Here is a 25290-nt window from a genome sequence, read left to right as displayed (position 1 = left end):
CGCTTTATCCCATGTGTTCACCATGGGGTCCTCAAAGGGATATCTACGCTTAAAGGCAGGTGGAAAAGAGCCTTTCTTCTGTTTTTTTCCATTCCCTTTTGATGAGGTTCTGGACCTTGTCATTGAGCGGAAAAGACCTACGTTTTTTAGGGTCTAGACCGCCAAACATTAGGTCCTGTGCTGAGAGTTCTGGCCTTTCATCAGCCACCCCCATGGTGGATCTAACTGATTTAATTAGTTTGTCCATTTGGTCCAATGGGAAACAGAACCGGTTAGACTCCTCTTTTGAAGAGGACGCTGAGGAGACAGAGGCATCTGACTCATTCGCCCTACTAGGGCCAGCGGACAAATCCGAATCTGAGGCGCTAGGTTCCCTTCTTCTTTTGGAAGGCTCCCGGGACAGGGATTTCAGGGAATCTTTCACCTCCTTCCTGATAATCTCCCTAAGGTTTGATGTGAAATCAGGAGATTCTTCCGCCACCTATGGGAGCGGAGAAAAAAGGCTATGTAATTTATCTGGTGCTACCGCTATCAGAGTTCCCATCAATTTATTTCCTACCGTCTGCCGTACACACGACTGACAAAGTCTCTTAGGGTAGGCGTCTGGCAAAGGGCAAGCGCATAGCGCGCACTCCTTGTTTTTTGTTTTACCAGCGCTTTTTTTCCCCTACGGAAATAAACATAGGAAAAGACTCCATCAGGGTACACTCACGAAGATCTCTTACCCAGGCAGTAGCGGTAGGTACCGGATTACTGGGGGGTCGGTCCATATCCTTCTGTTTATATCTGCGACCGGGCTGGTTACTGCGTCCGCGGGCTTTCGGCTGGGGGTTCGCATGGGACTTCTCTGAGGATCTGTCCTGCTCCTGCTCCAGCAGACCGACGGCAGCTTCTGGCTCATCCATAGCTGCAGATGGGCTCACAAGCAGCCCTGCAGCGCTATGCTCGGCTATATATAGCCCACCCCCGAATCCGGAACATGTGCAGGTGTGTGGCCAGAATCTTTTCCTCCACCTGCAAATCCGTGCAGCCCTACCCGGACCCACCGTGGCGCTTCCAGGGACCCGCACTGCCCGAGGTAGGAGACCCCCTCGCTACCTGGGTCGGACAGCCGGCCTGGGTATTGATAGGAGAAACAAAGTCATATCTGCAGGGAATCCTGTCCTCCAGGAACTGGAAACCAACTGATGCGTGGGAGAGGTGCCGCCCTTATGTATCTGTAGGTTTCCTGTTCCTGAAGGGCGGATCCCCTCTCTCCGTAGTGCTGTCATGGACGACCGATAAACATCATGCTTTGGGGCTGTTTCTCTGCAAAGGGGCCAGGACGACTGATCCGGGTACATGAAAGAATGAATGGGGCCATGTATCGTGAGATTTTGAGTGCAAACCTCCTTCCATCAGCAAGGGCATTGAAGATGAAACGTGGCTGGGTCTTTCAACATGACAATGATCCAAAGCACACCGCCAGGGCAACGAAGGAGTGGCTTCGTAAGAAGCATTTCAAGGTCCTAGAGTGGCCTAGCCAGTCTCCAGATCTCAACCCTATAGAAAACCTTTGGAGGGAGTTGAAAGTCCGTGTTGCCAAGCGAAAAGCCAAAAACATCACTGCTCTAGAGGAGATCTGCATGGAGGAATGGGCCAACATACCAACAACAGTGTGTGGCAACCTTGTGAAGACTTACAGAAAACGTTTGACCTCTGTCATTGCCAACAAAGGATATATTACAAAGTATTGAGATGAAATTTTGTTTCTGACCAAATACTTATTTTCCACCATAATATGCAATTAAAATGATAAAAAAACAGACAATGTGATTTTCTGGATTTTTTTTTTCTCAGTTTGTCTCCCATAGTTGAGGTCTACCTATGATGTAAATTACAGACGCCTCTCATCTTTTTAAGTGGTGGAACTTGCACTATTGCTGAATGACTAAATACTTTTTTGCCCCACTGTACATAGACAAGGACAAGTTATCCATAGAAAACCCCTTGACAAGACAAATACTTACAGTACCAAAGAAATTTGTTTTCTACTGATGTAGTGAATTTCTTACAGTTTGTGGAAATGAAACACACAATGTATTTTTCTTAAATAATTTAATTGAAAAAAGGTTTCTTAAAAAAAAAATTATAAAATGTAGTTATGATGACATTTTCCATTCTGAACACATCCCCATATCATTGAAAATGTGAGTATACTCACAAAATAAAGAGCATAATATGGTTGCAGGAAGGGGTGGAAACCAAAAAAAAAAAAACTCCCGAGGATATAGAACAGTAAGCAGTGGCTGAAAAATAACAAGAACAACTGAGGGCTATGGGAAGGCATGGGGCTGTGAAGGCAATGGGAAATGCCAGAGAAAGAAGGGGTGTGTTAATAAGCAGGATAACATGACATAAAATAGAAGTGAGTGAGCTGTACGGTACTACTTCCTATACGAGGCATAGGCAGGCGTTTCTTTCCAGACAAAATGGTACCAGGGAGTGTATCAGGTAATTAACAAGAGAGTAATAACTGATTGGACAAGTTATCCATCAAAACAGGAGCCCACACAAACCTTTCCGTACACCCTCACTTCTGTAGATGTGCACAAGCACTGTATACTTCTTCATGCAGGCATAAACTAAAGAGTGGGAGACTTGGGGATTATCTGTCATAGATACATACAGAATAAAACAAATAGCTAGCTCTGCAACCCTGCACCTTTATCATGGTCCAAGGGGTTTTGATGCAAGTGGAAGACACTAAAATATATTGCCTTTCTTGTACTCTTAGATGACCCTCTGCTTACCTTTAGACTGCTAACAATCATACATATACCACATACTACACCTATTCTCATTCACACTTCACATTCAGAACCACTCACACCAATGTATTCATGTTGTAAGCATTAACTACAACACAATCTGTCCGACATACAGCAGCAGATCACAATGAAGTGTAAATTATCTGTAAGAAGAGGGCCGAGAGTTCTTTTGTGCAAAAGGAACTGTGATTCCACTCAAAACCCCACCACTATCCATGATCTCTCTTGTGCACCCTTGAGCTTCCGTAGAGCCCTATCAAGTCCATATAATTTCTTCAATATGAAGAGCTTTGTCTTAGTGTATTCATGTCACACCTGGACGGGAAGAGTTTGGCTCATCTGCAGCCTCATGTCTTGGACACTATTGAGAAGCTTCTTTTGATGACCAGCTAATGTCACCCCGATACGGAGCAAATCCCTGAAAAACAAAAATTCGGAAAATTAGGAGGAGAATTTCACAAATTAATAACCATTTAATTTGTTGAGCCAAAACCCATTATAAGTCAGTCTCTCTCTCTCTCTCTCTCGAAATTACTACGTCCGAAAACATAACATAGCACTATGATGCCGCAGGAGCCGGAACCTATGTCATCACGCTGCCCACAATTAATTGGCTCAAAAAAATGGCGGGGAAGGCGTCATTCGAAACGCGACTTTGGCACCAAGTTCGCGTTCCACGTGGCCGACCCACACTGGGATCGGATCGGGTTTCATGAGACGCCGACTTTGCCAAAAGTCGGCGACTTATGAAAATGAACGACCCGTTTCGCTCAACCCTAGTCATCAATATTAGATTCATTGATGGAGGTGTTTGGTGTTGGGCTCAATCAGCTGTCGGATGTGAGTGGCCAGTGACACAGCTTCCATTAAAGAGTACCCAGCATTGGTCACTACACATTGAATGGGGCTGCGCTTTGTATCTCTTATCAAAGTATTTACATCTGGAGGCCACAAGAGCAAATATAAGCCGATTGATAAGGGTATTATGTTCTGAACCACACCAAGCTGATATTGATTATCTATCCCATGGATCGGTCATTAATATCTTGTAATTGGACAGCCTATAACTATTTCTAGCATCCCCATAATCCCAGTTTAATTACTTACTCGGCTGTCATCTGAGCCACCAAATGGAAAGAGGTGAATCCAGCACTCATGAAGTTCTCCTGATACTGGCCCATCTTGATTGCCTCCAACCAATCACCCACAGTGGGAAATGTTGTATAATCTGGAACTGTACGGTCTAGTAGCTGCTGGGACACACTATTGTAAAGAGAAGAATGTAAGCATAAGAAATGAAAGAAAACCATAAAGAAGAATCTAGAAGACAGAGTCAAAAAGTTTAAATGCAAAGAGATATAACCCAAACCACAGAACTGTATATCACAGCTTCACCATCCATACCAGTTGGACATTTACCTTGCTTGCGCAGGACTGGTTACTTTCAGACTGGCTGCATTGCGTATTAACTTGTCCAAAGAACTGACTATCTGTGTAAATTTAGGCCTCAAATTACGATCACGGAGCCAGCAGTCAAGCATGAGTTGATGTAGAGCAGATGGACAATCCATTGGAGGTGGTAGACGATAATCCTGTTCAACAGCATTTATTACCTACAAAAACAGGAATATCCCTGTTAATGCATCAACAAATCCAAATCGTCAATATTTCTTAATACTCCACTATACTTACATCTTGATTTGACATGTCCCAGTACGGTCGCTCTCCATATGACATGACTTCCCACATGACAATGCCATAACTCCACACATCACTTGCAGATGTGAACTTTCGATAAGAGATTGCTTCTGGAGCAGTCCACCGAATAGGTATTTTTCCTCCCTAAGTAGATAAACCAAACAAACCCAGTTAGACCATTATCACTGACTTTGATGTCCACAAACGAGAACCTTGTCAGTATGTAAAGTTCTGTACAAAAGCTAGCAGATATTCTAGGGCTTTCATGAGTGCTGCAGGGTGTAATTTTTGGAAATCGCTTACCACAGAACTGGTATAAGTTGGGTCAGATCTGCTATTCTCCAGGAATCTTGAGAGACCAAAGTCAGAGACCTTACAGACAAGATTGCTGTTCACCAAGATGTTACGAGCAGCAAGATCACGATGAACGTAATTCATTTCCGATAAATACTTCATGCCTGACGCAATACCACGTAGTATTCCCACTAGCTGAATTACGGTGAACTGTCCATCATTCATCTGAAGAGAATAATAAAAAAAAAAGTTAAATAACACACCCAATATATATCTACACATTAAATATGGCTAATAGATAAGTAAATGCTCTACAGATACTGTTCATAAATGGAACTATTCAGAAACTTATCAGCAAAAGATAAAGTTTTGAATGAAAGGAAGTATTATTTTTTTCTTTCGAAGAACAATAGTTACCATTCAGGTACATGAATAAAGGCAAAGACTTCAAATGGGAATTACTAGCTGCAGCGGCAACTTGTATTTTTTAGTTCTAACAACAATTGTAAAGATACATCCATATAAAGATAATGAAAAGGTTTCTAGCACTAAAGGACACCATAAACAATAGACTAATGTCAGCCGAACCCACCGATAGAGACACGTTCGGCCAAAGGTCTATCGTGTACAGGGGCGCCGACTGACTGATGATCAAGGGAGAAGTCTATTGGATATAAGGTGGCTGAATGATCAGTTGAAGCATTGTTCAGCCGACAGCTATGATTTGTATGGGCACCTTAACAGTAATTTCTTACAGGCAAGTGTCCTTTATATAAAAAAAAAAAAAAAAAACACCTACATACAAATTCAAAACATATTACAACAAGAAAAAGGTGAAAAAGCCTCCAGGAAAAAGCCAGCGGCAAAACACGCGTCGGGGTGGGGAGACGCCATCTCTATCTGCATGAGGTAATGACTTGAACTTGTTTATATGTGCTGCGTGTTCTTCAGTTTGTAATCTCTCCTCATAGCGGGATAATAGCCTATGGGCTACTGAGTTACAGTGATACGCCTGCATGTACTGGATACTCTTTGGCAAGGACATCTTGGACTAGTGTTAATTGCTAACTAGTATTATTTGCTAACTATTGTCATACAGGGATATTACTTTATGTACCTCCTGCTATTTAATCATTTGGTATTATACAGTGCAATTTTAGTGCCTCCTTATTTATCCGCCCATACATATTACCACCTCTGCATATATTATTACTTAGGAGCTCATCTCCTATATGCATTATTGGGAATTTATGGTATTCTCCTTGTGAGGCACTCTTTTTCACTTTTTTTTCCTTGTTGTAATAGTTTTACTGGAATAAATAAATTACCTGTATTTTATTATAATGGATCTCTTCTTGTTTTTGGAGTAACTATACTCCAAATGGTTCTGAATTATATCCTGTTATGAAGTGCCATTGAAGTAGCATAAATTGACACCCCTTGCTTAAACCTACATACAAAGTGTATGAAAGATGGAGCACAGTGAAGGCATAACATGCAATCCAAGAGTCAAATAAGTGTGATGCATAGATGAGTAACTATTCATTGTTTGGAGGAATTATGAGCTTAGATCTAGGGATTATGTGGTCTCCTAAATCGAAGTGTTATTTCCCAGCTTGTTTGTGAATAGTGCACTATGTAGAAATCAGCACATAATATATGAGAAGTTCCCCTAGAGTTATGTTGGGCTTTGCATTTTTTTATGCATGTACTGTATTGTATCCTGCAGAGCATACACATTTATGTTCTTAATTCACCCGACAGGACAGATATCCTGCTGAACACATGAAAGCATATCAAAAGAGCACATGAAAGTAGGAGGCCATACTGCCAACCATCTAATAAGCACTTGCTTACACATGTCTTCACTGGATACTGAACCTCACTATGTAGGTGTTGGCATTTCTGTGGTAGGGACATTAATGCTGTGTGATTATTACTTAACATATTTCCTTGTTTACCTGTACTTTAAGAACAAACGTACAAAACAAATGAAATATGTACGGCAGATTGGAGTTTAAGGCAGCAGACTGGAAGTTAGATCATTGTTTGCTTAAATGATTCCAGACGATGTCACTGAACTCACAGACTAAATGGGCAGATTAAGACCTGCCCAAAGTTTACCGAATTGAATTCAGACATGCTATGACAAACGCAGAACATGAAACACAAAACTTACTGGTTTTCTCACATTTATAAAATCTAACTAATTTTGACCAGGAAGAAACCAAGTATTAGAGAGCACCACCAAGTCTAACTAGCAAACAACTGATCCTTACGAATTACCAAGACTTACCCTCAGGAAAGAATCAAGTGCCCCATTCTCCATAAACTCTGTAAGAATCATCACCGGCCGACTTCTGGTCACAACTCCTTCCAAACGTATGATATTTGGATGATCAAACTGTCCCATAATACCTGCTTCACCCAAAAAGTCACGTCTTTGTTGATCCGTATAACCTGCTTTTAGGGTCTTGATTGCCACCAGCTGTTCTCTGCGCCCTGCTTGTTTCAGTCTTCCACGGCAAACCTCTCCAAACTCACCTAACGCATAAGACAAGAAATCAATCTGCCCATTCTTTTCTTTGCTGTATAGATCACACTTCACTTAATATATTCATGATAACCTCATATCTGCCCTATACACTTCGAAATCCCCAATTAGTTCATTGAGTTAAAAGTGAGAAGCATTTGACGCAACAGATAAAGTGAATGTGTTTATGAGACAAACCTGCACCGATCACTTCTTCAATCTTCACACACGAAATGTCAATTTCTTTAGCAAAGTCTCGAACGGCTTCATTAGGATCCTCATAAGTGAATGGATCAATATAAAGCTTCATCCCAGGAACCACTATGAGAACAAGAAGTATCAAGTACCTCCATCAACCGAGCTGTTTGGCAATCACATCTACAAAGTCACTCATACAAAAAGACAAACTCAAGATAGTCTATGGAGTGATTCTAAACACAAATTGTGTAAGATATGAACAATGAGCCAGATATGTATACACTATAATCTGTGTGTTGCATAATACTGAAATAGGTTAATCAATAGTGTGACTACACCCATGCAATAAACTGATATAAAGAGCCAGCCCAAGAGGAAAATAAAAGCATGTCATACAAGTTTAACATGGTTTTCTTCTACATTAAAAAACAAGGACTAAGTTTAGGGCTATAAAGAGACTATGAGCCTGATTCATTAAGACTGGCATTCTCCATGCAGTCTTAAAGATGGAATTGCTAGAGTAAGGGTACCGTCACACAGTGGCATTTTCATCGCTACGACGGTACGATTCGTGACGTTCTAGCGATATAGTTACGATCTCGCAGTGTCTGACACGCAGCAGCGATCAGGGACCCTGCTGAGAATCGTACGTCGTAGCAGATCGTTTGAAACTTTCTTTCGTCGCTGGATCTCCCGCTGTCATCGCTGGATCGTTGTGTGTGACAGCGAGCCAGCGATGCGTTCGCTGGTAACCAGGGTAAACATCGGGTTACTAAGCGCAGGGCCGCGCTTAGTAACCTGATGTTTACCGTGGTTACCAGCGTAAAAGTAAAAAAAAAACAAACCGTACATACTCACCATCTGATGTCCTTCAGGTCCCTTGCCGTCTGCTTCCCGCTCTGACTGTCTGTCGGCCGGAAAGTGAGAGCAGATCACAGCGGTGACGTCGCCGCTGCACTCTGCTCTCACTGTACGGCCGGATCTCAGTCAGAGCAGGAAGCGGACGGCAAGGGACCTGACGGACATCAGATGGTGAGTATGTACGGTTTGTTTTTTTTTACTTTTACGCTGGTAACCACGGTAAACATCGGGTTACTAAGCGCGGCCCTGCGCTTAGTAAACCGATGTTTACCCTGGTTACCAGCGAACCTCGGCATCGTTGGTCGCTGGAGAGCGGTCTGTGTGACAGCTCCCCAGCGACCACACAACGACTTACCAACGATCACGGCCAGGTCGTATCGCAGGTCGTGATCGTTGGTAAATCGTATAGTGAGACGGTACCCTTAGATGCACCTAATTCATTAAGAGGATTAGGCGCCTACACCAAAAAAGTTACTTTAGTCAAGGACTGTAAAACATTTCTGGCATAAATTTACATTACTGAGGTGGTATAAATTTTGATGAATTTGGGGAAGGTTTTGCCACGTTCCGTCAAGTTTGGTGAAGCTGGCCGGGACTGGTGTAAAACACACCAAAAAGTTGCTAAATTTTTGCAACATTTCAGCGTGTTTTACGCCAGAACTGTGGCTAGAACACCTCGATGAATCAGGCCCTTTGTGTATAGCCCTGGAGTGACTTGGGACTACTGAAGTGTAATAGAATACATTAGATTGTATGCAATCTTGTGGACTACTGCTGTCACTTACAGTTCACAAACAGTGCTTAGACCACAGGTTGGGGAATTTAACTTGCCATAGTCATAGTATGGTGTCAGGTTGTATTTCGCACCAATCATGCAACATTATTGGTACAGCAAATATCCTCACTAAAGAGATAGATATTTAATAATTCCTATTAAACTAAAGGGGTTTTCCCACAAAGTACATTGTAATTAATAGATGTTGGAATAATAATTTCCACAACTGGATGTGTAAAAAACAAAAAACAAAATGTTCCTGTGCTGAGAGAATCTTATAAATGTGTCCCGTGCTGTAATGTCTGTATTCTCTTTTGCTTTCTCCTTGCCCAGGAGATGTGGTATGATCAGACCATGTTCCTGCACAGTGAGACACAGCCATTACACAGTACACAGCAGGGGCACATTTAGAAGATTATCAGCACAGGAACATTTTTTTTTTTCTATAAACACATCCAATTATGGAAGTTATTATTATTCAAAGATGGAATGATTAAAGTATTGACTAAATTTAACTTTGTTCGTGGGTAAAACCCCTTTTACATAAGTAGAAAGTACAACAAAAGTCAAATTCAGTATCCATAAAGTTGCAGGCATAGAGTTAATTGGGGCTTCATGGTGAGCAAAAGAATACAAAAAACAAGCAACATGGCTGGTAACCCATAAATATACACAGGCGGGAAGAAAGCTAAATTTACAACCCCTAAAAAGACTTTCAGCAAGAGATAAGACAATTAGAGGGAAGGGAGGGATATAACCATTCAAGGGGAGGAGTGGTAGGTACTGACAATAGAACAGAAGAAATACCAAATTACCAATTCAGCAACTGTGGGAGCTAGAAGCCATTCACAACTTCTAATTATTGTAATGAGGGGTGGGCTATTACTACAAACAAGATGTAAACACTATATAATGGACCACAAACCTTAACACAAATAGCCCAATAAAAAGCTACAATGCATCACAGATTAATTTTCCACTTATGTATCGTATATCAATCTTTAAGTCTACTTAAGTACATTACAACTCTTCTAAATATCACAGAAATTGTGGACAGACGATAACAAATTGTCCTCAGCTGAGTGACAAATGTAAATACAATGGCATAGGCCACAACCCCAACAAATGGCAAATGGTGGCCATTAGGCAAGATGAAACTGACAAGTATGCATCCAGTTGGTGGCCACATGACGGGAGACACTTTTACAAAAGAATAACAGGACTTCTGTCAAGCACATAATATGTCCATACACTAGGAAATCTGACTATTGCCCTAACACCTACATTAGTGCATGTAAAAGAATGGAAGTTTTACATTTTCTTGTAATAGCCGTTTTCACAAAAATGGTGCCAGTAAGTAGATCAGATCCACTAGGGACAAAGAGAACAGTGATAAAATGCAGGTTTTTGCCAATTTAAAGCAGGAACATTTGTATAGAAAGCACTATAGCAATCCAAAGAAAAAACTCATACAGTGACATTGGTAAAATTACCATCCGCACCAATAAAAGAACAGATTCAAATTTTCAACAAGCATGGAGACATACGGCTAACAAGAAATAGTGTTAACAACTGCCAATTAGCGCTGAACACCACAGGACATTAATTACAAATTGCTAAGCAATGCACAGCGAGAAGAGGCATAATGTGCAGCCACCCAGAACAAGCAAGTCAGCTGTAACTACCAAAAGAAAGGTCATCAGATGTTGTAACCAGTCAGAGAATCCGGAGGCTCATAAATGGCACAAACAGGAGGGAGATTATATAAAATCACAGGTTAAGAAGAAGGCACCAGAGAATATCCATCTTGAACAACGAGATACCCAAACTAAGAAAATTAACATTGAATGGCCATGATTCACAGCAGAAGATCATTAGTGAGGAACCATCGCAGACCATCAGTAATCCATGCCAACTCTAAACCATACTTACTATATTGCTGCAGTTTCTCTGTGTACTCAGATTCAGGATCATTCCTCTGTTTTCTGCTAAACAAAAAAAAAAGTTACAATTATTACCGCTAATTTACCCTAAAGCTTGTTTACATGCTCATATATGTAATCCATGCAATTCCATCTCTATTTCATCAAAGAAGGGTGGGTATCTACTGTGCTTGTTTTTAGATATCTTACAAAGTTTGGGTTCCATTCTGCTGAAAGTGGACAACCCCTTTAAGAATGAAAGGAATACAGACTAAAAACATGAACATGTGAACAAGACTTAATCCATTACGCTCAGTTTACTTAAGGTCCAATCCATACAACTGACAGGAACATTGATTCTTATTAGAATTGGCAAGTTTGGTCTTCATATTGGACCAAACTTAACTATGTCGTTTTTGTTTTTTTACCACTGGTGCAATGGAAATGCCTATGGATTATAATGGGTAACTGTTCTCTCCAAGAAAGAGAGAAACAGACAGAATTCATAAGAAAATCTGACATATAAATGCAGCCTAAAACTTCAAACACTATATTAAAAATTTTGTTAGACCTCCCACCAAATTTCTACCCCAGTACACAACTCACCTGAAACAAACTATTACAATTACGACCACTGCAATTATAAAAATGAGCCCAGCTGTCACAGAACCAACAACCATCGGGACCTGCTCCTGCAGACTGCTCCGATCCCCTGTGGGGGAAACATGGAAGGAAAAAAGGAGGAGGGGAGTGAGGGATCAGTGGGTAAAGGAAAATCAAGGAAGTGACGAATCACACGGACAGTGCAGAGTCTGTGGACCAAGGTAAAACTCAAGAGTGAAGAATATTAAAAGGAAGGGTAACGTAATAGCAAAGGATTAGGGAATCGGTGAAGGGAGGCGAGGATCTGTTTGTTGAGAATGAGTAAGGGCAGCAAATCTGAGGCAAGAGACATCTCATCTGTACCATGGCAGATTGCTGTGTAAAATCATGTCAATGTTCTTGGCTATAATCAACTAGACTTGACATGGATAGATTAAGTTAATGGCCAGATGGTTGAAAAAAAACATCAAAAGACTATACATTTCCAGAAAGAAAGTCTATGCAGGAGACGTGTTATTTAGTTGACTTTTCTCACTTGTTGATAGGCACAATGCTAAGGAGCCTGCATAGTAACCTGTCTACTAACTTTCCCTGGGCTTGTTACAACTGGCAGCAGCCTAAATGTTGCCATAAGCATAACATGCTGACATGTACATGCCCCCGGTGATTTACGTCTGGTGGATTACTTTGCAGGCGTACCTGCATAGTCAACATCAAGTCTGCCAGCTAGAATCTAAAACTTCAAGATGGAGAAGATGTTGACAAGTGAGAATGTAATAGTAGATGTTAGAGAGGGAAAACGTGAATATAATTGTAATTTACAGTGTTAGCGGTGTGACATAAGAAAATAACGCAAGACAAGGTGTGGGGGTGAATCTGTGGCTCAAGAAGATTTGTTAATGGGGTTAAGAATGAATCATTTGTGCTTAAGAGAATGAAAGGTTTAAGAATAAGGATTTACGCACCATCTTCAGCTACTGTCTGGAACTCTCGTGGATCACTGTATGCACCATATCCAGCTACTGTGCGAGCACGGACTTGTACCACATATATACTGTCTGGAAACAGCCCCTCCACATGCACACTTGTGCGCTGACTGGTCACGGTGTTTCCTGCACCGCTGTGACTCTGGGGATAATAGAAAAGCAAGAGTTGGCCCTAGTTTATAGATGAAATAGAACTAAAAATATTGTAGCTGTTCAGGATACTCACCTTCGCATAATATCTTATCTCATAATCCAAAATGATGCCGTTGGGACTCTCAGGGGGAGCCCAGGACAACATGAGAGAATTTGCAGCACTGCCATGTGATTGTACAATAGGGACCGCTGAAGGGGCTGGAAGGAAAGTGAACAGCTTCAGTTATTCAATCCCTTTCCTTTTCCCATCCTTGTGCACACCCCATCATTTCATTACCAGTACTAATCCCCCAGCTATTTATTAAGTGTTCTCTGTTTCACTTCACAACACTTGCAATCCATCAAACGCACACTTACCAGCTTGGTTGGTTGTTATATTCACAGAATAATAATTTGGTGGGTGGGGGTTCCTGTTTGACACTCCATTAACTGCCTGGATTTCAAAACTGTATTTCGTGTGAGCCTGAAGATGGCTGACTGAGACATGCCGCTTGAGAACTCCAAGTTGGCGGGGCCAAAACTGAACGTTATCATCACAACGAGAGCACACGCGTTCTGAGCACTTTTTACAGATCACATTATAAGATGTGTCCTCCCGGCCTCCTAAATTGGCAGGTTCTCCCCACTCTAGCACCACAGAGGTCTCATTGACATTGGAAATCACGTGTTGTGGTGCTGAAGGCACAGCTGAAAGCAAGAACAAGAAGAAAGCACAGGTGAGCACCCAGCCCAATACACGTCTGATATTTAGGATTCTCTTCTGTAGCTACAAGAAGTCATTCTGCCTTTATATCGACAGCATGCTACTGTTCAGATGGATCAATCGATGGGGAAAAAAGAACTTATCAGTCTAAAGACGATGGGAAATTTTATCCAAACTGGTAAGAAAGTGGAGTATTCCCCCCTAACCACTACATAGGGGGCTTTTCTTTTTCCAAAGTCCTCTGAAAATTTACATTTATGAATCTCCTCATATAGTTGTAAAGTGAAAGTTTGGTGCTTTTTTGTTTTAGAACGCAGTTATTGCTTTTTTTTTTTTTTTTTTTTTTTTTTTAACAAGGGTAAAATGACCAATTTTAGTAAAAATCCATAGTCCACTAAACAATACTTTTAGAAAATCCATTCTATGCAAGTTTGTACATTAGTCTGTAAAATTGAAGTTTTTGGTGTGGTTTACTGCATGGCCAAAAGTAAAGAACAATTATGAAATGTGGTCACTACCCCCCCCCCCCCCCCAAAAAAGAGTCACAAACAGGAAAAAAGTTCCTCGATTTTAGTAATTGTTCAAGTTAAAGGCAGTAACTTATAGTATGACAGATATAGCAAACAGAAGACGTGATCATACATCTCTTGCAACATGCCCATAAATCAGTGTGACTAACTTGAACGTCTGCTAAAATGAGGCCATTTTTGATCAAGGATTCATTTAATCAAATTGAAAGATGCAGATAATTAAAAAAAAAAAAAAAAAAGGCCGAGATTTTGTCAATGTAAGCTCTATCCAGAGCGGCGATGTGTCCTTGGTTTAGCACAGAAGCCTGTCGGATGCCAATGACTTACAATGGGATCTGTTGGGTTCCATGCAAGTATTTTTCCATCAATCAGAACATACACCTTACCAGAGACCTAGTACCCACGTTAAAGTTTTAATGTCAAACAATTTCTTCATCACTTACATGTGCATGGTTTTTCCGCACTCTCACCATCAGCTCTGTAATAGCTCGTCTGGCAGGTACATATGGTGGCTGCAGCAGAAGTGGCGCGGCTATTAGCAGGGCATGGAATGCAGGGCCCTTCTCCCTGCCTTGACTTGTATGTAGCACGGTTGCAAGCTGGTAAATAAAATTTGATGTTAGAGACTAGAAAACATTCTTATGGGAAGCAATAAAATACATTTTCTATATACCTTTCAAATTATTTTTGCAAAGGAGGGGAAAGTATCATGAAAGAGGTAAAGAATCATGCTCAGATTACCTAGGCACTGTGTGTCCTTTGCAGCCGCTTCATATCCTGCTGAACATGTACAGGACCCCACCGGTACCATCCACTCGCCATCTCCATTGCAATAAAGCTTGAGAGGGACAGACACTTCCAAGGCGTTGGGCACACAGGCACCAGGGGCAATAACCAAGGAGGTGGTTTCAGCACCAGTCAAAGTCTCTGGAAAAGTAGCAAATCCTGCTATGGTTTGCGGACACTTCTTAAAGAATACACGCACTGAAATTAAAGAAACACAGGCACCCAAGTCTTGAAAAGCCAAATAAAAACCAGCACGGGAAAGAGGTCCAAAGCTCCGAACTTTCGTGTTAACACGGCCAGAGTCACGTCGCGAGAAGCTCTCATCAGGCGCAATGGTGTCCACCTTAATGTATGGAGTTTCCATCCATAAGGGACTATTCTCAGAGGCAGAGTCGGTGTCAGACTCGTAATAAAATAGATTAAAAGTCTCCTTGCAGGATCCTGGAATATTTGGCAGGCTGTTACAATCTCGCACAGTGAATTTCAGCTCAACGTAGACACGCTGTACATCCTGTCGATGAATAAACTGTGTCCGTAGCCAGTTATTTTGATTTAACATCTGCACATTACATACTTGATAAGTCCGAATTGGATTTGATGCATCGTCATAGCCACTTACTTCCTCCCACTACAAAAAAGTAGAAGAAAAATTAAATAAATGGTATATACTTTGTCATCTTTATACAGTTCCTCCTTATATTCACTAGGACAAACCAAGAGGAAATTAAAAAGTTAAAAGAAAAAAAAAAAAAAAAAAAACACAAAAGAGGTTTAAAGAATATCTAGTAAAGAGGGGGGGGGGGGAAAGGGAAGATGTTACTTACTCCAGATTCAGGATATGTAACCCATGCTAGCTCCGATGTAGTCCATCGAGTGTCCAAGAGAGTTTCTATACAAACAAAAGAACATCTCATGATATAACTGAAGTCAATCTCTCATAATAATAATTTTATTTTTTATTAATAAAGACCATATGTTGCTAAAATGCTACATGCATCCAATATGTAGACATGGTAAGAGCAGGACAGGACAATTTGCCTTGGAGCCAATGAACCTAGAGCTTTACTGTTGTCACTGGATCAACACAGCATAGTGAATATTAAAGTGAACCGGAGATCTGATACATGGTGCACGATCCACAAGCAGCATGTATAAAGCACTGGCTGTATGATCTATCTCAGCCAGGCATGTCTGACTATGAAACACTTTCAAAACTGCCGGGAACCGAGCCGAGATGGAGACTAGTCGGACCAGTGGTTCCCTGTGGTTTCTCCTCAACCACTGTCCTGGAGTAACAGGTCTCTGCTTATACACGCAGCATTTCAGAGTCAAATATACCCGGCGGAAACCAAGAGGAAGGTCCAGCTCCAGGTAAAACCAATGCGTTTATTTGAAAAATAAATTTTTACAAAAACATCCTTGAAGTGAAAATGCAACACGTTTCCAGCGCGTCCTCTGTCACAGCTTCTACTGTGGAGTGCGGTCAACCTTTATAAATATGTGCCAACTACAAGCAGGTGAAATGGACACACCATGTGAGAGTTAATGGGTGGCAGCATGCTGGGATGGAAAGGGTCAGCATGACTGCAGTTTTCAAAAAAAGAAAACCAAATTGAGCAAGACAGGATATCATACTGCCAGTGTCTGATAAAGGCTACCCGTGGATCGGACAGCACATATAAGCTGTCAGGTGCACTTTAAGAATCAATATCGGGGGTACTAAAAGAAAACAAATGATACCTTAGGTTAAGGATATATTATACCATTACTAGGCTGTCATTTTTACAGAAGTTCATCCATACGAAAAAAAATTTAATTGTGCTTGTGGCAAAATAGCACATGCAGGAACATAACATTTTTCACTGGTTCTGAATGTCACATTGCTGATACAGGAGACGTATGTTCAACGACAACAGCACAAAATCAGCGGGTATGCTTTGGTGCGCGTCCCTATACGGCCTTTTCTCGTCCATAATTTTATGGACACATGCTATCTATAATGGACAGCATTAAAGTTTCTCATGCTAAATGTGATTTTTCCTTTATTCATAGTGCGTTGGTGTGCACAAATAGTATAAAATAGCTCCAATTTGGGCTACATGGGTAGTGAGCCGTAGAGCCTTTTGTCAAGCACACAATCTTGACAAAGGGATCAATTGCTGTATAGTCCGAATTGTGATTTATACCATTTGTTCATACTCCGGCATTATGAATAAGTAGGCTAAAAAAAATAATCACTTTTTTCCCCCCATCAGAAACTTGAGTGCTGTACCTTATTGAATTAATGGTCTACCCTATACAAGAATTAAAATGTAATTGCACTCTCTGCGATTTCTTCCATTTTTCCCAATGTCATATGTCAAAGTAGAACTCGCTTAGTCAGACAGGAAATGTCTATAATCAGGGGAAACGTCTCTGGTGATCCACTGTACAGGGGTTTTTAGATTGCAAATTACTGTCTTAAACCCGGTTCACATCAAATCACAGGAATAGGTCCTGACATACATTATACGGAAGCCTGTGAAAGATGCCATACTGCGGCATCCATCAGCCATCCTCATGTTCAACAGGATATCCCACATGGAATACGTTTACCAGGATACCGTTCAGCTAGGCCAGCAGAGCCCCATATATGTGACATGCTAAGCCAACAACTAGAATACTTTATAAGCTATAGTCACATGATGGTATATGTGGTCAGAGTGTTATCAGTGTAAAAAAACTGACCTCACAAAGAAAGCACTGGGACCTATGTGATTCAACTGGGCTGCTCTGACCAAATGTTTCTTGGTCTTTTATGCCCTGGTGATATGTAAAACTGATAGCAACAAAGATGAAAAATTGTGGGGGGGTTTTTGGAATGAAAATCATACTTTGTTTATGCAGTTGTGTGAACGTGGCCTTACGAGTGCGCTGGAGGTAATATACCAATAGTTTTATTTCAAGGCAGAGTTAGTTGCCAATGTGTCGTCACGGGAAAATGGCAGAATCTAAGCAAATCTGTTTTGCATGCAGCAATAATTGTTAATTATTTTGAAGCTAACTGAAGTACGGTCACATCTATAGAAATGGTTATCCAATATATACCGTCCTTTCCATTGCAAGACCCCATCATTGACGAGCTGAATGCTGAGGGTCAGAAGGCAGAAATCTGGCCCCAATTCATCACTGCCTCTGCCACTACTTTTTATCTCGTTTTGTATTTTGTACTATTTTTTTTTAATTCTTTTTATTTGCACCAAATTCACGATTCTAGTTGTGCAATTTTTAAAGCTATGTTCACACGTTGCGTTTTTTCCTGCATTTTTGTTGTGTCTTATGCATGTTGATAAAGTTTAGTGCCCCAAAAAAGAGCCAGATTTGCGGAAAATTTCCTTAGGTTTTTGCACAAAAAAACCCAGCATTCTTGCACTTACCAATTGCTTTCTATGGGTGAACAAACGCTGCAAATACAATAAAAGTGACATGCTGCAGTTTGCAAAAACGCAGCAATTTTCCAAGTCAATCAGGAAAAAAAGCTGGTACTGTAAAACGCAGCTTAAAATTTACATAAAAAATGCAGCAAAAATGCAACGTGTGAACATAGCCTTAGTCTCTCTACTAAGGGGACTAACTACAGTTATCCCCTTGAGTGTATCAAATTTTTGTGCAATTTCACGTTAGGAAGAAACCTCATTTTTTACTTTGCTGCAAATTCCTGAATCTTGACCGCCATTTTGATGAATTTGGCACCAAACCGGCAAAAAATAAATAAATATAAAAAAAAAAAAGTAAATGATGAATCAGAGGCCAAGTGTGTAATTTCCCTCAAGCAGAACCACTTGGGAAATTAGACTTGCAATAGACGAGTCCCCCCTTGGCCACACCACTCTGTCCGTGCACACTTGGGGCAACACTCCACAAGGTTGCAGCAACACAGGGAGGATCAAGGAACAAGACAATCTCTTTTTGTATCTTTATTAGTTCAGAAAAGAAAAATCATAATAACATTACTAAAGGAGGACGCAGGTGCCCTGGTTCCTGGATTATTGGGAAATTATAGTATATTGTACAGTGCCTACTGACATTAGTGGTCTCTGTGGGTCATGCAGGGCTGTGGAATCGGTAAGCCAAACCTCTGACTCCGACTGACTCCACAGCCCTGGTGTCATGCACAGACGCCCAGATCCTGCCCCCCCCCCCCCCCCCTCCATCTACAGCGATAGGAAGATCCGGACACCAGAGGTAAAGGTTATTTTCATCACCCACTGTTGGTCTGGCCTAAAGACATTGCAATGTTGACATTAGGAGGCAAATATTAAACGCATATTTTACGCCACTTTTCCCTCCAACTGTTATTGAAAAGCTGTCTTCAGACTGGTTCTATGTTTATAACCACCCATTCCTATAAAATTACACTAGGCGACGGGGAAAATTATGGCGGCTTTATGTGGGTGACTCATAGCTGGGAAAGGGGACAGTGCGATGAGTGTATATTTATTGTACAATAACTTTTATATTACATTTATCTACATTTCGCACATAAATACATCGCTTCAACAACGGAACAAAATAAATACACAAACGAGACGTTCAGTCACCCCATCTCCATATTTATAGACAGTATGGATCTTGGAGTTTCGTAATATTTTCTCTGGAAAGATGCCTGTAATATGAAGTGCCAGCGCTGGAATTACGGGTCTAGTGAAGAAGCGATGAGCAATAAAACAGCGTGCTTAACCCCTGAATTATACTCATCTACCACTTACAGCTCAGACAAAGGAAACGGAAATGAAACCGGGAGAAGCAGCGAACGCTGGGGTTATCTTGTAAGGAGGAATTAAAGTTTGTGGCGCTCCAATGTAATAGTCAGGTTGTCTGGTAACACGAGGTCGGTAAAGGCAGCATCAGTCAGTAACAAACGCTGCATAAGAGCCACGTTTCTACCTCAGGACTAATGGCTCATTTACACTTGTGTGGTTTTCAGCTGGTTTCCATGCATTTTAAAGGCATGGTAATCAGGGGAAATCGACACTCAAGTTAAAACAAATGCTCTGGCATCGTTTCCATTTCTGTAAGCATTTCTGTTACCTAAAAGCAGACTTTGTGGTGCTGCAGACCATGAAGGTTGTAAACAACAGTGCCATATTTGTGCCCTATTGGGCTACTTATGAACGATGCAGCACTTCTCCATACTGCCCAATGAGCCATTGCCAAATCCCTATAGTTCTACAAAAAGGAGTCTATACAATATATCTATACACAAAAAACTGGGCATCTTGAATCATGAATGTCTCAACACTTCAGGTCGCATAACTGCCGGCCATACACAAGACAGCTGTCTGCCAAATGCTTGTCGAGACAACAGCCATCTCTCCAGAAACACTCAACCACGTCGGCTCGCCCCCTTCTATATGAATGCTGGAGAAAGAAATAAGCTGCTGCCGGACACCTTTACTCTGATGGAGATTTGGACTGGATTTTGTAGTAGCCATCACCTCGCTCTTTAGCAAAATCTGCTGCAGATCTGTCTGAAAATCCATAGTACAATAGATCATGCACCATTTTACAAGATAATACAAAACCAGTAAGTAACACAAATAGGTGTAAAAGGGCTATTCCTAGATATGTAACAAAAAGGAAATATAAGGAACCATTACTTACCGCCAAAATCCCTTTCCCTCCAGCAAGGACCATCTGTTGGTCCCATACGTTATTCACTTGACCACTGCAGGCAATCCCTGACTTCAGTGGAGACTAGTGATGAGCGAACTTGCTTGGATAATAATCATCAGAGCATGGTCAACGAGTGTCTTCGGTGTGCTCGGGAAATATTTGAGTCCTCGCGGCTGCATGTCTTGCGGCTGTTACACAGCGGCAACACATGCAGTGATTGGATTGCCTAACAAATGGGCAATCCATGCATATGCTGCAGCTGTCTAACAGCTATGAGACATGCAGCCATGAGGACTTGAACATATTATACGAGCACGCCGTAGACACTCGGTTAGCACCTGAGCATGCTCAGATAACACCTCATCCGGGCACGTGCGCTCATCATCACGACTAAAGACCCTTTTTGTTCACAATGCTGAGGCCAGCGATCAATAACAGTGGTCATATGAATGATAGGTGGGACCTCATCACTGCAATAGCAGGAGATCTCATAGGCAAGTAATGGTTATTTCATAACATTCCCCGTTCTTAGCCAAGTTTTAGAAACTCCTTTAAGCAGCAAGAAAAAAAAATAAGGCAGAAAGTCAAAATGCTCTGACTTTTTCTACAGGTCAAGTCAGGATGTGTTCTTGAAAAACAGATATACTGTGTTCTAGAAAGGTTTATGTACATCTCTGACATCAATGCGAATATTCTGCCTAAAACCTTAGAGACTTCATAAAGGAACAGCTTTGCTTTCCAATGTGAAGAGTTTGCAGATAAGCCCAGGTTATCATCTAGACGTTTACGTCAGGACAGCTAAAAGAAATTCTATGCAAAAGCAAATAATTTCTACAGTTCTTAAAAAGGAAAAAAAAAAAATACATAAAAGCATCTGGGTGCCACAAATTAGACCAGCTGCCGAGCGCCGATTTTCCGATCCTTATATACAAGTCAGCGGAACAAATGCAGATGTAATGTTGCATATAATGAACTGTGTCCAAAGAATTGCTGGGGAGCCCTAATTTGATCCAATCAGCACAGATGTAGTTTTACTTCCAGTTACAGAAAGTTACAACATGTATCCAACAAAATACAAGGAAAGAAAAAGAGAATCAAAATAGCACAATCTTCCTATATAAAAAGGAGTAATAATAAAATTATTATTATTATTTATAAAAAGGATTGCATCTAATAGGAAAAAGTATATATTTAGATTATCAATTTGTTGTGGATATTGGAGCGAATTCACATGTTGCTGCAACTTTGTTACAAGAACATCAATTGTCACATTAAATAGTGAGGATATCAATCTCTTTGAGAACAATGGAATCTGCTATAAGATGTTAATTGGTCTTGAAAATTGTATGGAACCGAACAAACACAGATGAACAGAGTCTCACGCGAATGATAGCAATAATGGTGTCCTCCTCACAAAACCCGCACATCAATGCTATGTCATATCACCATTTTAGTCCCCAGAGAGTCATCTCAGAGAAAGTTTAGACAGCTGCCAAGTCTGCACAGCTCCAATGTCACCGTCACTTTGCTACGAAGCTGATAGGAACATTGCGCCCCTTGACTTTAATTAACATTTCTATTAGCTTTGGCTCGTCAAAAACTAAAGCAGTCTTTAAAACAAGGCTTGAAATATCCATCATGGAAAGGGTTATTCATCCAGTCCTGATTAAACGCAGAATGACCCATCCAATAACCCCGATGTGTGATGAAAACGGAAAGTTGCTTTTCCTCCCCGGCGACTTACTCGTTTATGAAAATGAAGCAAGGAAAGTTAACCTTTAACCCCAGCCATAAAGGAAACCGACTTTAAAAGGGGAAATTATCATAAAAATAATATTTGCACATTTGATAATCACAGTACAGCAATTGGCACAGATGCCCTTTGTCATTCATTTTCCATTTTTTCCCCCTAAAAACAAGTATTGCACAATATAAGTTGGAAGAGAAAACTGGCACCGTACAGTCATGTTATGTTTTAGCAAATTCCATTAAGCAAACCAGAAGATAAGGTTACCACGGGGCACCTGGGCATCGCTTTTGAATAGATTAGTGCCCTTAATGTCTATGACACACATGACAGGTACTCACCAAAGTCCAACATTATCCATAAATGTACTGCTAGTTGGCAACACTTGTCTGCAGCAAGAGTTAAAGGGGTATTCCAATCTCCAACATCTTATCCCAATATGTAAGTAGCTGTAATAATATTAGCAAAATCTTCCAATTAGAAATGTACAATTTTTCAGATTCGCTATGTCTCTTTCAACATGTGCAGGCATTGCAGGACCTTAGGTATCCATGGTTACGACCACTAGCAACTAATGAACTGTTACTTCATCAGTTGACGTAACCATGGATACCTAAGGTCCTGCAATGCTTGCTCATAGCGAATCAGAAAAACTATACTACATTTCTAATTGGAGGTCATTTGCTAATATTATACATACTACCTATACTATCTTGGAGATTGGAATACCCATCATTAAAGTTAAAGTTTTTGTCTAACCAAAGGAGAGGTGATAACATGCAGATTAGTGGAGGCCCAACAGCTCCATTCGTTCTCTATGGGATAGAGGACAGCGCTCTGCCATCTCTGGCAGTCCCATTGAGAATTAAAAGGGTTTTCCCATGAACGAAGTACATTTTAATTAACAGATCTTGGAATAATAAGTTCCACAATTGGATGTGTAAAAATAATGTTCCTGTGCTGAGATAATCTTATAAATGTGCCCCTGCTGTGTACTGTGTAATGGCTGTGTCTGACCGTATAGGACCATAGTCTGATCATACCACATCTCCTGGGCAGGGGAGGACACACACACACACAAAAAAAAAAGTATACAGACAGGATAACAAGCGACAAGGGACCGCAGCCAATTCTGTGAGGTAAAACATTTCACAGGCAGGCAATATTTTACCTCACAGAAAGAAATAATTTGCCTCACAGAAATAAGTTACACATCCAATTGTGGAACTTATTTTTATGCCAAGATCTACTGATCAACGTGTACCTTGTTCGTGGAAAAAAGAAAAAAAAAAAAAAAAAAAAAGTGTATAGCCAGCTCATCTTGGAAACAGGTGCACAGATAAGATGGGGCCTCGTTGACCATGAAAAAAAAAAAACAAAAAAAACAGGAGAAATCCAGCACATGAATATAGATAAACTTTATTTTCAAGGATAAATATGAAAAAAAAATCCAGCACATGCAACAGAGAATATAGAGTGCTCTTAATCATAGCACAGTTGTTCGTGGAACAGCCCCATTACGGACAGCAGTGGTGTACATGTGCTGCCACTGCCCCATCCCAATGTTCTTGGCATCACGTATCCTTACGTTAGGTGGAAACTTTCAACGAGGAGAGTAAATTTGACTTCTGGAAGGTCACCGCTTTTTATCCACAGTACATTGCATTGCTAAAAACACCAACCCCTAAAACTCTTGATGACGCTTTTACATTGTCATCATGTCCAGTAATTTTGCTAAATAGCCGACAACATTAACTTTTATTTCTATAGCGCCAACATATTCCGCAGCACTTTGTCTTTTATAGGGGACTTGTACAAAGATATTACAGAATAACTCCGATTCCAAAACGATGCGAGGCCCCTGCTCGCAGGCTCATCATCTATGAGACATACTGTGCAATCTACGAATCATAGACTCTGGTTAAATTGCGCAATTGCAGGAAATAGGCGATTTAATTTAATTTTTTTCTCCTATGTGATGTATATTCGGAAACATTTCCTATTGGCAATGCCTGAATCACTTTTGCTCGTTCTCACTTTAGTGCATTGCCTTTACATGGACATTCATTGCATGCATCTGTATCTCCTACCCACCGGCAGCCATGACATCAGCTGTAAAATATGGAGACTCCTAAGTACGGCAGGAGACGCCAAATGAGATAATTTCAAGCACTTTCCGATGAGTTTGTAGTGCAGGGCCTGGAGGTGTAAGTGGATCGCCACAGCATCTAAAAATATTTACCTGCCTCTCTACTAGGAACGCTGGCAAGTCACAGACCCTTTTTCTCAGCCTTGGCTTTTAGATGCTTCGTGAAATATGGACTTCCCAGTAATTTACTGCATGCTGTGCGGAACAGTCGCGCCAGACATCTGTATGTAATACATACATACGGAAAATTGCAGGGTTGTCAAGAATCCAATTGTTTGTATTGAAATATAATTGGAACATTTATCACTATAAACATATGCAAATGACAGTATATTTATCTGCGGAGGGACCTAGAAAACAGCGCACAACATTAGCATCCTTCGCTGGTGAAGTAAGCAGTAAACTGCACATTTGATTGATCAAGGATTTTTCCAGCAGATCATTCGTGCATTAGTGTGTCAAGAAAGCTGACAATTTTTTAGCAGGATCAAGAGTGGATCAAGCTAATTGTCAAGGCCGACTAGTTACACTCCCTTTCAAAAATACAGGCCAGCCCGAAATGCATGCTTTACATAGCAGCTCAGCGAAAAAAAACGTGGGCAGCAAAAATGGGGCATCTGTCTATTAAACTGCTCCATTTTGTATTTTCTTCAGTAGCATTTTCATCAGTTTATTTTATAGCCCTGACATACGGAACCTGGCAAAAGAAAAATTTCCATTATTCTTCCCAAAATGACCAATTCTGCTTAGCACAAACTTGGCGATTTATCACAACAGTTATAAGACTACTTCGTGACTAAGGATGACCAGTGTCTCTTATCTGTATCGGATGAAATATTAAAAAGGGAGAATTAAAGGGGATAGCAGGGACTTAAAAAAATTAAATA

General features: G+C 40.8%; 1 protein-coding gene across 2 annotated transcripts in view; it reads right to left on the bottom strand.

Moving 5' to 3' along the window:
* Window positions 1-2080: 2080 nt before the first annotated feature.
* Window positions 2081-25290, bottom strand: part of EPHB3 (EPH receptor B3) — a 53322-nt gene continuing 30112 nt past the window's right edge. The window contains exons 2-16 of one of the 2 annotated variants that reach the window (XM_077290089.1): window positions 15677-15741; window positions 14808-15480; window positions 14510-14665; window positions 13191-13520; window positions 12907-13031; window positions 12660-12822; window positions 11698-11803; window positions 11102-11157; window positions 7534-7656; window positions 7099-7346; window positions 4812-5027; window positions 4503-4652; window positions 4230-4423; window positions 3918-4073; window positions 2081-3228 (exon numbers count right to left, since the gene is read on the bottom strand). In XM_077290089.1, the coding sequence (XP_077146204.1) occupies window positions 3120-3228; window positions 3918-4073; window positions 4230-4423; window positions 4503-4652; window positions 4812-5027; window positions 7099-7346; window positions 7534-7656; window positions 11102-11157; window positions 11698-11803; window positions 12660-12822; window positions 12907-13031; window positions 13191-13520; window positions 14510-14665; window positions 14808-15480; window positions 15677-15741 (2870 nt within the window). In that variant the 3' untranslated portion in view covers window positions 2081-3119. The remainder of the gene's footprint in view (window positions 3229-3917; window positions 4074-4229; window positions 4424-4502; window positions 4653-4811; window positions 5028-7098; window positions 7347-7533; window positions 7657-11101; window positions 11158-11697; window positions 11804-12659; window positions 12823-12906; window positions 13032-13190; window positions 13521-14509; window positions 14666-14807; window positions 15481-15676; window positions 15742-25290) is intronic. The other variant, XM_077290090.1, reaches the window with a different exon arrangement.

The sequence above is a fragment of the Ranitomeya variabilis genome, chromosome 2, assembly GCF_051348905.1.
Source record: "Ranitomeya variabilis isolate aRanVar5 chromosome 2, aRanVar5.hap1, whole genome shotgun sequence".
Taxonomy (NCBI): Eukaryota; Metazoa; Chordata; class Amphibia; order Anura; family Dendrobatidae; genus Ranitomeya; species Ranitomeya variabilis.
The sequence above is the reverse complement of the archived record's forward strand: the minus strand, read 5'-3'. Positions and strand labels throughout refer to the sequence as shown.